At 39.6% G+C, this 14,675-nt stretch overlaps 1 protein-coding gene across 1 annotated transcript; it reads left to right on the forward strand.

The window, feature by feature from the left end:
- The first annotated feature begins 6 nt into the window (after positions 1 to 6).
- Positions 7 to 7,578, forward strand: LOC307120776 (fibrillin-2-like). The gene is made up of 3 exons (XM_079807949.1): positions 7 to 187; positions 4,906 to 5,065; positions 5,190 to 7,578. The coding sequence occupies exons 1-3, from the start codon at positions 96 to 98 to the stop codon at positions 5,562 to 5,564; spliced, it is 627 nt and encodes a 208-aa protein (XP_079664075.1). The 5' UTR covers positions 7 to 95; the 3' UTR covers positions 5,565 to 7,578.
- Positions 7,579 to 14,675: the final 7,097 nt, after the last annotated feature.

The raw sequence follows: 14,675 nt of genomic DNA on the forward strand, positions 1-14,675 counted from the left end.
GCTATAACACTCTGGGCAGCTTTAAGTGCGTCTGCCCGTCAGGTTTCGACTTTGAGTCTTCTGCTGGCGGCTGCCAGGATGTCAATGAATGCTCCATGGGCAATAACCCCTGCAGCTATGGCTGCTCCAACACAGATGGCGGATACTTGTGCGGATGTCCTGGAGGCTTCTACCGAGCAGGACAAGGGTGAGTATTTAGGCTAGTCATAAGACTGTTCTCAGTTGAACATTGTAAGTTAACTCTAAACTACCAGAGGTCGTTTTATGCCAAGAGTGTCCAATCTTCTCCAGCACACGTCTTGGTGTTTCTTGTAACCCTAGAGACCTTCCCCTGTTGAAAAAACCAGCATATGCTGGTTATGTAAGCTGGTCAAGTGCTGGTCCCAAGAAACTAGCTCCAGCTCAGGACCATCTTAAACCAGTTCATGCCCAACTAAGGACCAGCATAAACCAGCTCAAATCAGCTGCCATGCTTCAAAACATACCTAACCAGCATGTGCTGTTTTTTTCAACACAGTTATATGATAGTTCAAGTGCTAAAGTCTGTAGGAAGGTTCTTATTTGAACATTGCAAGTAAACTCTGGATTACCAGAGTCCGTTTTATGCCAGGAGGGTCCAATCCTGCTCCTGGAGGGCAGTTTTTATGCAGAGTTTAGCTGCAACCTTATCCAAAACACACGTCTGGATGTTTCTAGTAACCCCAAAGACCTTCATTGGCTAGTTCAGGAGCTAAAGTTTGTAGGAAAGTTCTTATTTGAAAATGGCAAGTTACCTCTAGATTACCAGAGTTAATCTTATGCCACAAGTGTCCAATCTTTCTCCTGGAGGGCCGGTTTTGTGCAGAGTTCAGGTCCAATCTTCTCCAGCACACATGTCTGGATGTTTCTAGTAACCCTAAAGACCTTCATTGGCTAGTTCAGGAGCTAAAGTCTGTAGGAAGGTTCTTATTTGAACTTTGCAAGTTACCTCTGGATTACCAGAGTTTGTTGTATTCCAGGAGTGTCCAATCTTGTTCCCAGAGGGGAGTTTCAGTCCAACATTCTCGAGCACACGTCTGGATGTTTCTAGTAACCCCAAAGACCTTCATTAGCTAGTTCGAGAACGAAAGTCTAGAAGGTGGCTCCTTGAGCAGGATTGGACACTCAAATAGTTTGAACACACACTATATAGTCAAAAGTATGTTGACAACTCAATGTTCTTGAGCATTCCGGAGCATTGAAAGCTCCCACATTTCTGTGAACTAGATGACTGCAGGATTTGCTTCTATTCAGACAAAACAGCATCAGTGAGGTCTGGCACTGATCTTCATAAGGGACTGGTTCTTAAATGACATTCCAAAAGTGTTAAACAGGGTTAATGTCTCGCCTTGGTGCAGGCCAGACTACATACTTTTGCCATGCAGTATAGATCCATATACTTGCCTGAAAATGCAAGGTCATGTAATAAATTCCACCTTTAACCCTTGTCCAAGTCTTTAGACATTATCCATTGTCCAAGTTTGGTGACGCACTCCCACATAGATTGTCGAGCAGTAGTCTATTGCGGAGTCTGCGCCAGCATGGCTTCAACAAGCACCCTTCTGAATCATAAAATTGGATACTCTACGATCTTGTGGACTCCATGGACCTACGCAGGCAAAGACGGCATATTAAGTGCAGTTAATTAGGGGCAAGGCATAAACCAGGGGTGTCCAATCCTGCTCATGGAGAGCCACTGTCCTGAAGAGTTTAGCTCAAACCCAAATTAAACACACCTGAACCACGTTAATAAAGGTCTTCAGGATATAAAAGTATGTTGGGACAAGTTGGAGCTAAACTCTACAGCAATGGTTCCCAACCACGTTCCTGGAGGCCCCCCAACACTACAATTTTTGCATATCTCCTCAATCAAACACACCTGATTCAGTAGTAGCGACTCCAAGACCCGTGCTGTGTTCGAAATCGCCCCCTATACCCTTAGATAGGGCACTATTTGAGTGAACATCCATTTGTAGTGGTGTCCGAAACAATAGTGGACGTTTTTGAGAGCACTCATTCAATCCCACAATGCACCACAATAACGAGTTTACAGTACATTTTAGGGCTGCTCGATTATGGAAAAAATCATGATCACGATTATTTTGGTCAATATTGAAATCACGATTATGTAACACGATTATTTCACATGACTTTGGGAATGTGTTGCATTTATTAAAAAGACACCTTTCAACAATTCAATTGAAATTGTAACATTTGTTATACTTTTTGAACTATTAAAATAAATAATATAACATATATTCAAATCAAAGTATAAAAGTATTCACATAAAAATGATAACCACAAATAAATAAGATCAACAATATGGTTCGGCTAGATATGCTTTTCAGGTTTTTCAGGTACGTCTAACATTAGTTTTCAGGTACAGAAATGTATCAAATGTACAATAACATTGCATATTTGAGTGCATAAATTAAAGATTAATCCTATTAAACTTACAAAAGCTATTCAATCAAGAGCAGTGAGTGATGTCCTTGTCTTTTGTTGTTTGACATTAAACAGACAGCAGTAAAGGCTACTGCCCCCTTAAGACCTAATGCTCGGATATGCGTCATCTTTCTCGACTGTATAAAGTTTACTTAAGGCATATTCAGACTATGTCTGCTAGGATACTCATCAAGATGGATGTTGACATACGTTTTGTGTGAGTTTGTCCGTTCAAGAGCAAGACATGAAAGAGAACTCAATATTTGCACGCTGTGAGACATGTGCGCGCTTTCGGATGAGCGCACAGAGACACATTTTCTCACAGCGCGCGCGACTTCTCATTTGCATTTTCTGGCACTACACCCGGGTGATGACGGCAAAAATGACTGGTCATATTCGAACATACGGCAGCACTCGCATGCTTTGAACAAAGTTTACAAAGAGAGAATTATTTGAAAAATATGAAGGGAAAAAATTATTTAAAGGACTTTAAATACACGGCACCCCTGCTCTCGTCAGTTTTTGTTTCTTTATTAGATTGTCATAGGTCACTCTGTGTTAATTTTCAAGTGGTTAAACAAATTCGTGGTGTTCCCTTGCGTTGCAGCCACTACCATGTAGCAAATCTTGCACGTAGCATGTTTCTGCTCGTCGTCTGATTCCTCGAAGCCAAACTGTTCCCAGACAACGGAGTTGGTTTTGCCTTTTTTGCTCACCAAACGCTGCTGTAACTGCCCTCCTTCTGCCATCTTTACTCGCACCGAGTTTTTAAATTCCAGCGGATGATATGCACACGAGTCACGACCTTGAGAGAGTTTGTGGCTTCCGGAGGGGCGGATGTGCACGTGCACGTTTCATTCAGAACGCAAGACAAAATAAGAGTGTTCTTGCAAAACTGAACATGGCAAAAGAATCGTTTTTTCTCGATTGTACTATTTTGGTGATCGTTGGGAGGCAAAATCGAAATCGAAATTCAATTAATTGCACAGCCCTAGTATATGTACGCGCTGGAGAATATGCTTGTTTGATGCCCGATCGGTGTATGACAGCAAAGTCCCGCGAGAGCGTTTCGAGAGCAAACGAGAAACGACTCCTTATGCTTTTGAATCGCTCTCACTCTCAACCAGACGGTGTACTCTCAACGCACTGTGTGAGTCGCGCCCTGAATGAATTAACTTACTGCTGCTGATTCGCCCTATGTACCCTCAATCTCCATTACTCCACTACTCCAAAAACGAGCCCTTAAAGTTAACCCTATAACTCTTTACTTGTGTGGCACTGAACTTACTTGGAAAGGGTAATGAATAATAAAGTAACTAATAAGCTTAAAAAAATAAAGACTTAATATTTTTATGTAAAAATTGTATAGTATAATATATATATATATATAGTATAGTATATATTTCATACTATATAGTAGGCTACTATTTATACTATATTGTATGGGCGTCAGAAGCAAAAAAAATGTCGGTCGGTCCTTTAACAGAAACATTTTACTGGAGTAGATGCAATTTACAAAAAATATATTTAAATATATCGCCTTGTTTAAACGTCTGGTTGAGGCAGACACACCTACGGAAAACTCAATTTTCATCAGCAGCAATAGTGTAGGGGTAAGACGCATGGCGTCAAGATTTATTTTCAATGAATATGAAGAAAATATTAGAAAAGTGAAAATAAAGCTTCTAACGCGTTTAATCAGTGTTTATCAGGGTATGTAAACAGACATGTGCTCAATTAGAGACGATAAAAGTGAGTGGGTCCAATATCATTGGTCTTAAAAGTGTGTGAGTCGATGCCATCTCCTGGCGAAACGCAGGAATTCATTCAATGCACGGCGCGACTCTCACAGTGCATTATGGGTATTCTCTAGCCGTCGAGCATACATCGGTTGTAAACTCGTTATTGTGGTGCATTGTGGGATTGAATGAGTGCACTTAATAACGTCCACAATGGTTTCGGACACCACTAAATGGCTGTTCCCTCAAATACTGCCCACCACAGCTGAATCAATCATCCATCTTCCAAACCGCACTGGTCCAACACAATATCATGCATACAGGTATAAATGATCCTTTTTAAAATTATTATTATATTGTTTGATTAAGGTTACATGCTTGCTTCCGTGGCAGAGTTCAAGATAAATCTTTTCATTATTACTGGAGCTGCCAAACAGCAAGCACAAACTGCAAAAACGGCAGCCTTTCCGGCGCACTTTTTTGAAGTGGACTATATCAGTGGACTAATGTAGGGAATAGTGAATGAGGGTATAGGGGGCGACTTCGAACACAGCACTGGAATGGGTGTGTCAGACAAAGGAGACATGCAAAATGTACACTGTTGAACCACTGCTCTACAGGACCAGGATTGGAAATCCCTGGCCTAAACAGAATAACTGCACAGGTGAAAAGCAAGTGTAATATTTAACCTTTTTCTTTCTAGGCACTGCATCACAGGAGCGGGCTTCCAGGGTCAGTTCGGCTCAGAGGGAGTGGATGACGAAGAGTCGCTCTCACCGGAGGCCTGCTACGAATGCAAGATCAATGGTGACCTGGGAAAGAAAGGCCGTCATAGACGCAACGCTGGTGATAATGAGCTCAAGGTACTTTTGAGGCTGTTGTTGTGTTGCACATACACTCTGCTATCCCTGACCTTATCTCTAACTCTAAATTAAAGGGTATAAAAGTCTATCAAGAATGTTTCCAACTGTTCTGTCCTGCCCTCAGGAGACGGTGAGCATGGCCAGCGTGGATGTTCAGACCTCCATCCCCATGAACCTGAGTCTGGCGCAGCTACAAAACAAGGAACCCCTTCTTGAGTTGCTTCCAGCCCTGGAGCCGCTTGAGCACCATGTGCGCTACGTCATAACGCACGGAAACCAGGGCGAACACTTCCGCATCCTGGAGCGTCGCGACGGAAAGAGCGTTCTGCGGCTGGGCCGGAAGCCACCCGCTCCAGGTTTGTACCGCCTGGAGATCGCCAGCTTGCGCCTGTTCGGTCCCCACAAACTTCAGGACCTGGAGGACCAGCACGACAGCGACTACTTGCTGGGCGAGATCGGCGATGCACTGCGCATCAAGCTGCACATCCACCTGCACTGAGACTGACCCTTGACCCCGTGCCCTTCACTGCAGGGCGTAAGCTCTGAGAGACTGTGTCCATTTACCGCGAGATTTGTTTTTATTTGCCGTCTTTTCATGTCAACGCCCACTGATTCTACCGAGTTTGGTGGAAAATGTACACACACACCACCTTAAATTAGCAGGAGTGCGTTAGCACTAGCTTTAGCACACACTTTTACCGGAGGGACAATCAGAAATATTAGTCGTAAGGACGATTTAATTTTAGTACGGCTATTACAGTTGTAAACTGTTAAATTTATCATGAAATGACATTTCATTCTTTACTGCACATAAAACATTGCATTATAGATGATGAAGACAAACATCATGACTTTCCACACGCAAACTGGGGTCAAAGTTTATTCCATTCAGTATTTAGAGTCATTCGTCAAGTATTGTACTGTCACACAAAGGACTGCAGCAACTACCGCAATGTTTTTTTTTTTACCGCAAGGTTTAAACGAGAGTTGAGCGTTCAAACAGCTTGAAACTGATACTAAACACATACTTTTAGGTTTCCGGGACCTTCTGGAGTGTTTGCATGAGCTGCCACATGGCGTTACCTCATTTTACACACATACACATACAGCCGTTAGGACAGGAGTGGTGCTAAACGCTCAATTTGCACTGGGGCTCCTCTGCGTATTTAATCAGGGACATTTCATTCCAAAAATGGCTACATCCAAAGGGTTTTCGAATATGCATGTGATGTAGAACAAACCATTTCCCTCTCCATACTTGTGTGCTCTCGTCTGTGTATTGACAAAGACGCAAACAGAGCACATACGAATGGAGAGTTGAAAGCCTGCTGGGTAAACAAACCAAATGCCATTTTTGATTGCAGCTGGAGACGTGCGGTCTCAATGGTGCACAAGGATTGTTTGGCAAGCTGTCCTCCAAAACACTCCAGATATGCAAACTTCTCAACTTCAGTGTGCGAACGTCAAACCGACCTTCGTTTCTCCGTAATCGCAAGGTGCTATGATTCCAACTTACGTTGTACTACGAACATGCTTGATTTGTGAGGGGGGTTTTTTTGTGTGTGTTTTATTTCGTGTGATTGTCTTTTGTACTGTCTCAATGCTGAAAGTAAAAAATCAATACTATCAAAGCTTGTTGAAAATTGAAATTGTATATTTTAAAGTGAAAATGTAGATTTCGTTTGTATTTCATCTTGTGTATTCCTGAGTGTCAAGACTGCCGAACCAAATATTTACTTGTAAACATTAGCTAAATAGCCTTTAAGAGCTGTTGACTTTGTTTTTCCTCTGAAGACGGACAATTAATGATCGCAGCGTCCTTAAGTTACTGTCACTGAGCACTACGTGACAGACGTCACTGTTTACATGAGCTTGTCCATCCATCATCTAAACGCGTCATTTGAGTAATACTGTTGTTTATTGCGGCGACCAGCAACATTGGACTGTTTTCATTAAATCTTCAGGACATTTGATTTAAACAAGTAATTTGGGCATATACAAGTTCTGGTGCTAGAATGATGAACATCGAAGTAACTGCACTGTACGACAGCCCGAGCTATATTTATGCATAACCATTTGTCTAACATGGGAACTTTGTATACTTATCATATCTTTTCTGTTTTTATTGATGCCACTACATGTAAAAGAGCGAATGTGCGTGACTGTACTGTATGCCAAAAATCAGCAGCAAACTTGAAATAGTCATCAAGCTGGTGTTGAGTTACGAACTTCAGACCAAAGAAAGTGGACTGGGTTGCTCAGGATCACGTCAGTTCCGATAAATCTCTAAGGTGCATCGATAAGGGCGTCCGTGTGTAATTTTTTGAGCCATAAAGATCCATGACGGAGAAACCTGAGCACCCGGTACACGGCTAATGAGCAATTCCAAATGCATTGTCTTTCTACCGTTTTCCATCCATCTGTCAGATCCAAGCCATCCGCACAATGTTTGTAAACATCTGTACGAAACAACAACTGGCAATAAAACATGGGTTATATTTTTAAACCGTTGTCTTTCTGCTCTCTGCGTGCATTTTTAGCCATGTTGAAGAAGTAGACGTGGCTTATTGATTTCGAAGACACTGGGAGCCGTAAGTGAATAAACCCAGTTTTATTTCAGACAAAAAGGAATTAGGAAAATATCCAATCTACTTACAAAAACTCACAAAGCAATGCAGGCTCATCCATTTCCTGGCACATCAACTCTCTCTGCACATCGGTCCAAATGAGAGCTACAAATTCGAGACGACACGTTAGCAAAAAAGAGAACTCCAAATCGGAGTCGGGATATAAAAATAAAGCTGGTTTCCAAACCTCTCGGAGCTCGGCAGATTAGCAAACAAACAACAACAGATATGAGAGCATATGGCTTATATACATAGAGTCAAAGACAAAGGACAGGAAATAAGACAAGGATCAGTTCTGAAGTCTTAAAGGGTTTTCCGTTCCAGATCCAGAACGTCCTCGGAAATATAAAGCACAGAGTTAAGAGTTTAGAACGGGTCTGTCGAAGGCAGCGGGTATGTTGGACATCTTGGGCTGAAAGATGTGTTTTGCAATTATCATGCTAAATAGACAAAAATCACACTTAATGGACCATAATCAGGGTGGACGGCATATTTAATCCGACACAAACACAAACGAGGCTGTGGAGGTGGAACTGGTTTATAAAACAGGAGTAGAGCAAAGTGTGAATTGCTTGCAAAACCATTTCTTACGTAATTTCAAATGCAGTGATTAACAATTCAGCGATTTTTGGTGTAAATTGTTTGTTAAACCATGGATTGATGAACGATTTACATAAAAACTTAAGGCTCAATAGGTCTCAAGTTCCTAAATCATGTCATCGTTTCATTTAACCTCCTTAGCTCTGGGACCATTTTTTGGGATTGAAAAGCTTCCCATACCCACATACAGTCGTCTCTAAATACATAATTTTGGTGTCATTTTACAGGAAACCCTTCAAAGTTACATAAAACACTGTGATAAACATGTAAATATATGTTGTCTGAGCTGTAATAAACCCCCCCCTCCCCCCAAAAAAGAGGCGCTTTTTGGTTATAAATTAACTTTTTGAAAGTGTATATCTCAGGCCTTGTGTGCTCTAGCACCCTGCAGGCAGTTTTGGCTGTTTCCACTAGATTGCAGCAAATACTTAAAAAAAGAATTTTGTCTGGATCATGTATGCAAGGTTTATTCCAATGGATCTGAAGGGCTACCCAAATCTCTCCAATATACAAGTCTCCCCATATACAGTGGTGTAAATGCAATATCGGTGTCACAAACGGATTTTTCCAGTGTTTGCTGACATATGCTGGAAACAGTCTGCAGGGTGCTAGAACACACAGGGCCTGAGATATACACTTTCAAAAATGAATTTATAACCAAACAATCAAAAAGCGCCTCTTTTTCAGGGGGTTATTAATCACTTTTAGTAGTGGTTTATGAAACTTCAAAGGGTTTCCTGTGAAATGAAAACAAAATTGTGTATTTAGAGACACTGTATGTGGGAAGCTTTTCAATTTGGGTAGGCCAAATCCAGGCGGAAATGGTCCCAGAGTAATTTAGTGTAAATAAGTTACTTTGTGTAAAACAAATGCCAAAGTGAGGCATATCTCCAGAATGTAGAGAGACTAAGTTTTCAAATGGCACCACATATGAGGTCAGAGCTCCTCCAGAGACATTTAAAGTTTAAAAGGTTAACACATTTTTTTTCTACAAATTTTTTAAACGTTTTATTTTTTTTATTTTCATCCACTGGAAAGTTTTTGTAAATGCATATTTCCAATGTTTCATTAGCTGAGAGATCGCCATCATGGTACATTAACTCTTTCCCTGCCATTGACAGAATTTTCCGGCTTTCTGTGTTTTCACTGATATATGGTAGGAGGTGCTATGATATCTTCTGAAAGAGTACAGAATCTCCTGACCAAAACACATGAAAAAAGAAGCAGAAACAAGCGATAAAAGCATTGCTTATGCACATTGTAGTCTTTGGAAAAAAAGATTTTTGTTCAAAATGTTGCTTTTTTGTGAATCGCTCACATTTAAGTGCTGATAAAGAATGCATGAAGCAAGAATAAAACTTTTTTTATATATATATATATTTATATAAAAAATAAAATCAATAATATATTTTAGGCCTATATATTCAAATATTTTGGGGGCCAAAGTTAATAGACCATAATCAGGGCAGATTTAATTTGACAAACAAATTAAATCTGCTTAAATCTCTCAACAAATTAAATCTGCAAATTAAAAAAAACAAATTGGCTGTGAAGGTGGAAATGGTTTTTAAAATGGAGTAGAACAAAGTGTGAATTGTTTGCAAAACCGTTATATTTTGCATTCAAATGCAGTGATTAACAATTTATCGACAGATTTTGCTGTAAATTACTTGTTAAACAATAGATTCATGAAAGAATTACATAAAAACGTAAGGCTCAATAGTCCTCAAGTTCCTAAATCATGGCCAAGTTTCATTTGCCACAAATATTTTTTCGTAGTTTTTGTTATACATTTTTATTTCCGTCCACTGGAAAGTTTTTGTAAAGGCATATTTCCAATGTTTCATTAGCTGAGAGATCAACATCATGATGCATAAAAAAAAACATTACCTGACGTACATATACCCTAATTTTCAGTCGCGTTATTTTCGTCCACTGGAAAGTCTTTGAAAACACGTTTTGTTGGCTGAACGATCGCCATCATGGTGCATTAACTCTTTCCCCGCTATTGACGGAATTATCCGGCAATCCGTGTTTTCACTGATGTACGGTAGGAGGCGCTTTGACATCTTCTGAAAGAGTACACAATCTCCTGATCGAAACTCGTGCAAAAAAGAAGCAGAAACAAGCGATAAAAGCATTGCTTATGCACATTGTAGTCTTTGGAAAAAACACGATTTTCTCAGCTTTTTGTTCAAAATGTTGATTATTTTATGAATCGCTCACATTTAAGTGCTGATAAAGAATGCATGAAGCAAGAACCAAACGTTTTTTTTTATACATTTATATAATATATAAATAAAATTATATTTAAACATTCTGGGGGCCATAAAAGTTTGGTGAAATTTATCAAAAATGCTGTTTGGGAAAGAGTTAATGGACCATAAAATGGACCGATTTAATTTGACAAACAAAAATGAGGCTGTGAAGGTGGAAAAGTTTTAAAAATGGAGTAAAACAAAGTGTGAATTGTTTGCAAAACCGTAATATTTTGCATTCAAATTTTGCTGTAAATTACTTGTTGAACCATAGAATCATGAAGGAATTACATAAACAATTAAGGCATAATAGTTCTCAAGGTCCTAAATCATGGCTAAGTTCCATTTTTTTTATAAAATATTTTTTACTCATATTTTTTTATGTTTTATTTTTTTATTTTCATCTACTGGAAAGTTTTTGTAAATACATATTTATGCTTATACATATAAACCTACATACAGAAATACAGTTGCCTTGAAGAAAGGTTTACATATTAGTCAGTTCAGAAGAGAAAAAAAGAATGTGTGACGAGTTTGAGAGAGAAATTTAAAGAACGCAAGTGTAAGGAATATTGGTTACATAATGCAGTCCAATAATTAGATCTTAAAAATCTCAAACCAATCCAGATCTTATGTACGTCTGTACTACATATACTCCTAGAACTACTAATATTAAAGATACTATATTAAAGTATTGGTATGTTCTTAAAGATGATCCAACACTAAATGGGATATTTAATAATGTACCACTAATTGCTTATAAACGGGCCATTAATATAGAAAATATAGTTTTAAAAACCTGTCCTACAAAACAAACATCACAAAATACTCTTACAGGTCAAACTCTATTTAGAGTGGTAATTGTATTAATTGTCAATGTACAAAAAAATGCAAGAGGTGCATTGACTATAAAATTGGGAAAATAGAGGCTTTTTGGATCTTTTATTTGTAAAGTCTGTTTCCAAAAGGTATGAATGAGGACTTTTGTCTTAAAGAGTGTTGTTTATTGTATGACTCTGTTGTGTGTTCTTTAATGGGTGATGTGTGTTATTTGATGACTCAATTCTTTATGATGTAGAAATGGGTAAAATATGTTGTATTCTGACTGGACGACTGTTGTAATGTCTTGAGTGGGGCTTGTCAGCTGTTGTTCATTTTGTGTGAGTAACTCAATATGGAGATGTTTTCTTAAAATGTTCAAGCATTGTCTGCTGTAAACCCTGAGGAAGGCTCTTAGGCCGAAACACGTTGGTATTTTTTGTCCTTGTAAATACACATTTCCAATGTTTCGTTGGCTGAACGATCGACATCATGGTGCATCCCCAAAAAACATTGATTAACATACATTTTATCCTTATTTTCAGTTGTGTTAAATTAAATATGCACTCTAAAAAATGCTGGGTTGTTTCAACCCAAATGTGGGTCATATATGGAATTGTTTCATTTTAAACCCATTGGTTGGGTTTGTTCATATTTGAAATTTTTAACTCAACATTTGGGTTTGTCCATATTTGAAATTTTGTCCATATTATAATTTTTTAACCCAACGTTTGGGCTTATCCATATTTAAAATGTTGTCCATATTTTACATTTTTAACCCAATGTTTGAGTTTGTCCATATTTGAAATGTTTAACCCAACATTTGGGTTTCAACATTTGGGTTTGTTCTTATTTGAAATTTTTAACCCAACGTTTGGGTTTGTTCATATTTTACATTTTTAACAACATTTCGGTTTTGCCCATATTTTACATTTTTAACAACATTTCGGTTTGCCCATATTTGACATTTTTAACCCAACGGTTTAGTTTGTCCATATTTGACATTTTTAACCCAACATTTGAGTTTGTTCATATTTGAGATTTTTAACCCAACATTTGGGTTTGTTCATATTTGAGATTTTTAACCCAACATTTGGGTTTGTTCATATTGTACATTTTTAACCCAATGTTTTAGTTTGTGCATATTTGACATTTTTAACCCAAAATTTGAGTTTGTTCATATATTGAGATTTTTAACCCAACATTTGGGTCTGTTCACATTTGAAATGTTTAATCCAACATTTGGGTTTATCCATATTTAAAATTTTGTCCATATTTTACATTTTTAACAACATTTCGGTTTGCCCATATTTTTACATTTTTAACCCAACGTTTTAGTTTGTCCATATTTTACATTTTTAACCCAACATTTGGGTTTGTTCATATTTGAAATTTTTAACCCAACTTTTGGGTTGGTCATATTTTACATTTTTAACAACATTTGAGTTTGTTCATATATGAGATTTTTAATCCAACATTTGGGTTTATCCAGATTTTAAATTTTGTCCATATTTTACATTTTTAACAACATTACGGTTTGCCCATATTTTTACATTTTTAACCCAACGTTTTAGTTTGTCCATATTTGACATTTTTAACCCAACATTTGGGTTTGTTCATATTTGAAATTTTTAACCCAATGTTTGGGTTTGTTCATATTTTACATTTTTAACATTTCGGTTTGCCCATATTTGACATTTTTAACCCAACGTTTGGGTTTGTTCATATTTTACATTTTTAACAACATTTCGGTTTGCCCATTTTTGACATTTTTAACCCAACGTTTGGGTTTGTCGATATTAGAAATTTTTGTCCATATTTTACATTTTTAACAACATTTCGGTTTGCCCATATTTGACATTTTTAACCCAACGTTTGAGTGTGTCCATATTTAAAAATTTTAACCCAACTTTTGGGTCTGTTCATATTTGAAATGTTTTAAACAACCCAGCATTTTTTAGAGTGTGCCACCTACTAAGGTCCATTGAGAAGTTTCTTCATCGTTTACAATTAAGATATATCTACATCAGCAATGAAATATACACAGTTGTGGACTTGCGAAGGGTAGTGACAGTTCACAGTGAGTGTCGTGTTGGGCACCTTGAACCTTGACTTCATGCTCCATGTGTATTCGTTGTAAACCTTGTAGACCGTCCTGAGGAAGAAGCTACAGCGGAAGAAACGGACGACCCTGTTAATCACGATGCGTTGGGAAAGCGGCGTACATTTACGCACTTGGTGTGCGCGACTTTCAAGGTGCTTTCCTTTTGGCGTAGTCGGCGCCATCAGCTACAGGGTTGGGCCGCAGGTTGGGCTAAGGCTAAGGTTGAGGTGACGTTTTGTTTCTACACCAAGGCGTAGTCAAACTGGCCCCGCTCGAAGCCGTCCTTATGATCCGTCCAAGAGGAAGATGGCATACGGCTGTAGGGATCCAGCAATATCCGGAAGCAACGCACCAACAGGAAAACCAGAAACAGCATCAGGAGACCAACGAACGCGAAGGCCGTCCTTTGCTCGGAGTCCCCGCCAAGAGATGGGACGCTGGGGGCCCCAGCGAACGAAGGCCCCGGCGAGAGCAGCTCATAGTCCAGCGTGGACACATCGCTCATCCTCCAGGGAAGGCGACGGCAGAACTTGCAAGCTGTCTGGAGGGTGGGTGGGATGGAGAGGCTGGCCAGATTAGTACAGTGGACAAATGAGGCCAAAGTCAAAGACACTTTCGCCTGCGTGACGGACACACAAACTGACACAAGTGGAGCAATCAGGGACCTCGCTGCTCAAAACGACAGGTCTGCTTATTTCAGACCCGTCACATCTGATCTGACCCTCAAGTGGCACGGCGCAAGTCGATGGGACATGACAGGACAGGCTGGCACAGTGGATAAAAACAGCAGGGACTCGAGTCACACGCTCGTTCCTCGTTCCTCAGGGCTGGGGCTAATTGGCTCCAGATGGGGCACGGCTTGCAGGTGTTGTGCCCGCGTTGCGCGCCACTTTACGCTAAAGCAAAGTTGCCCAGCGGCAAGTTTCCTGTTTCTGGCTTGTGCAGGAAGAGGCACGGGACACCTAATCGGTTCAGCAGGGCACTAGATCAACACAGGAATGAGTAAATGAGCGCGTGCAGAGCGGGTTTGATTAGTGGCCTGCTGTCTGTCCAGTGGGTGGGTTGAGTCACAGATGATCTGTTCCTTCCTGCTCGCCTCCAAATGTGTTTTCTCACACAGTAACGTCTTGCAAGGTTGGTAGTATCGATCGAGCTGGGGTCAGATGTGGGCGGACGGCACAGAGAAATGCAGTGTGGTACGT

The sequence above is a fragment of the Gobio gobio genome (genome assembly GCF_949357685.1).
Source record: "Gobio gobio genome assembly, chromosome: 24".
Classification (NCBI taxonomy): Eukaryota; Metazoa; Chordata; class Actinopteri; order Cypriniformes; family Gobionidae; genus Gobio; species Gobio gobio.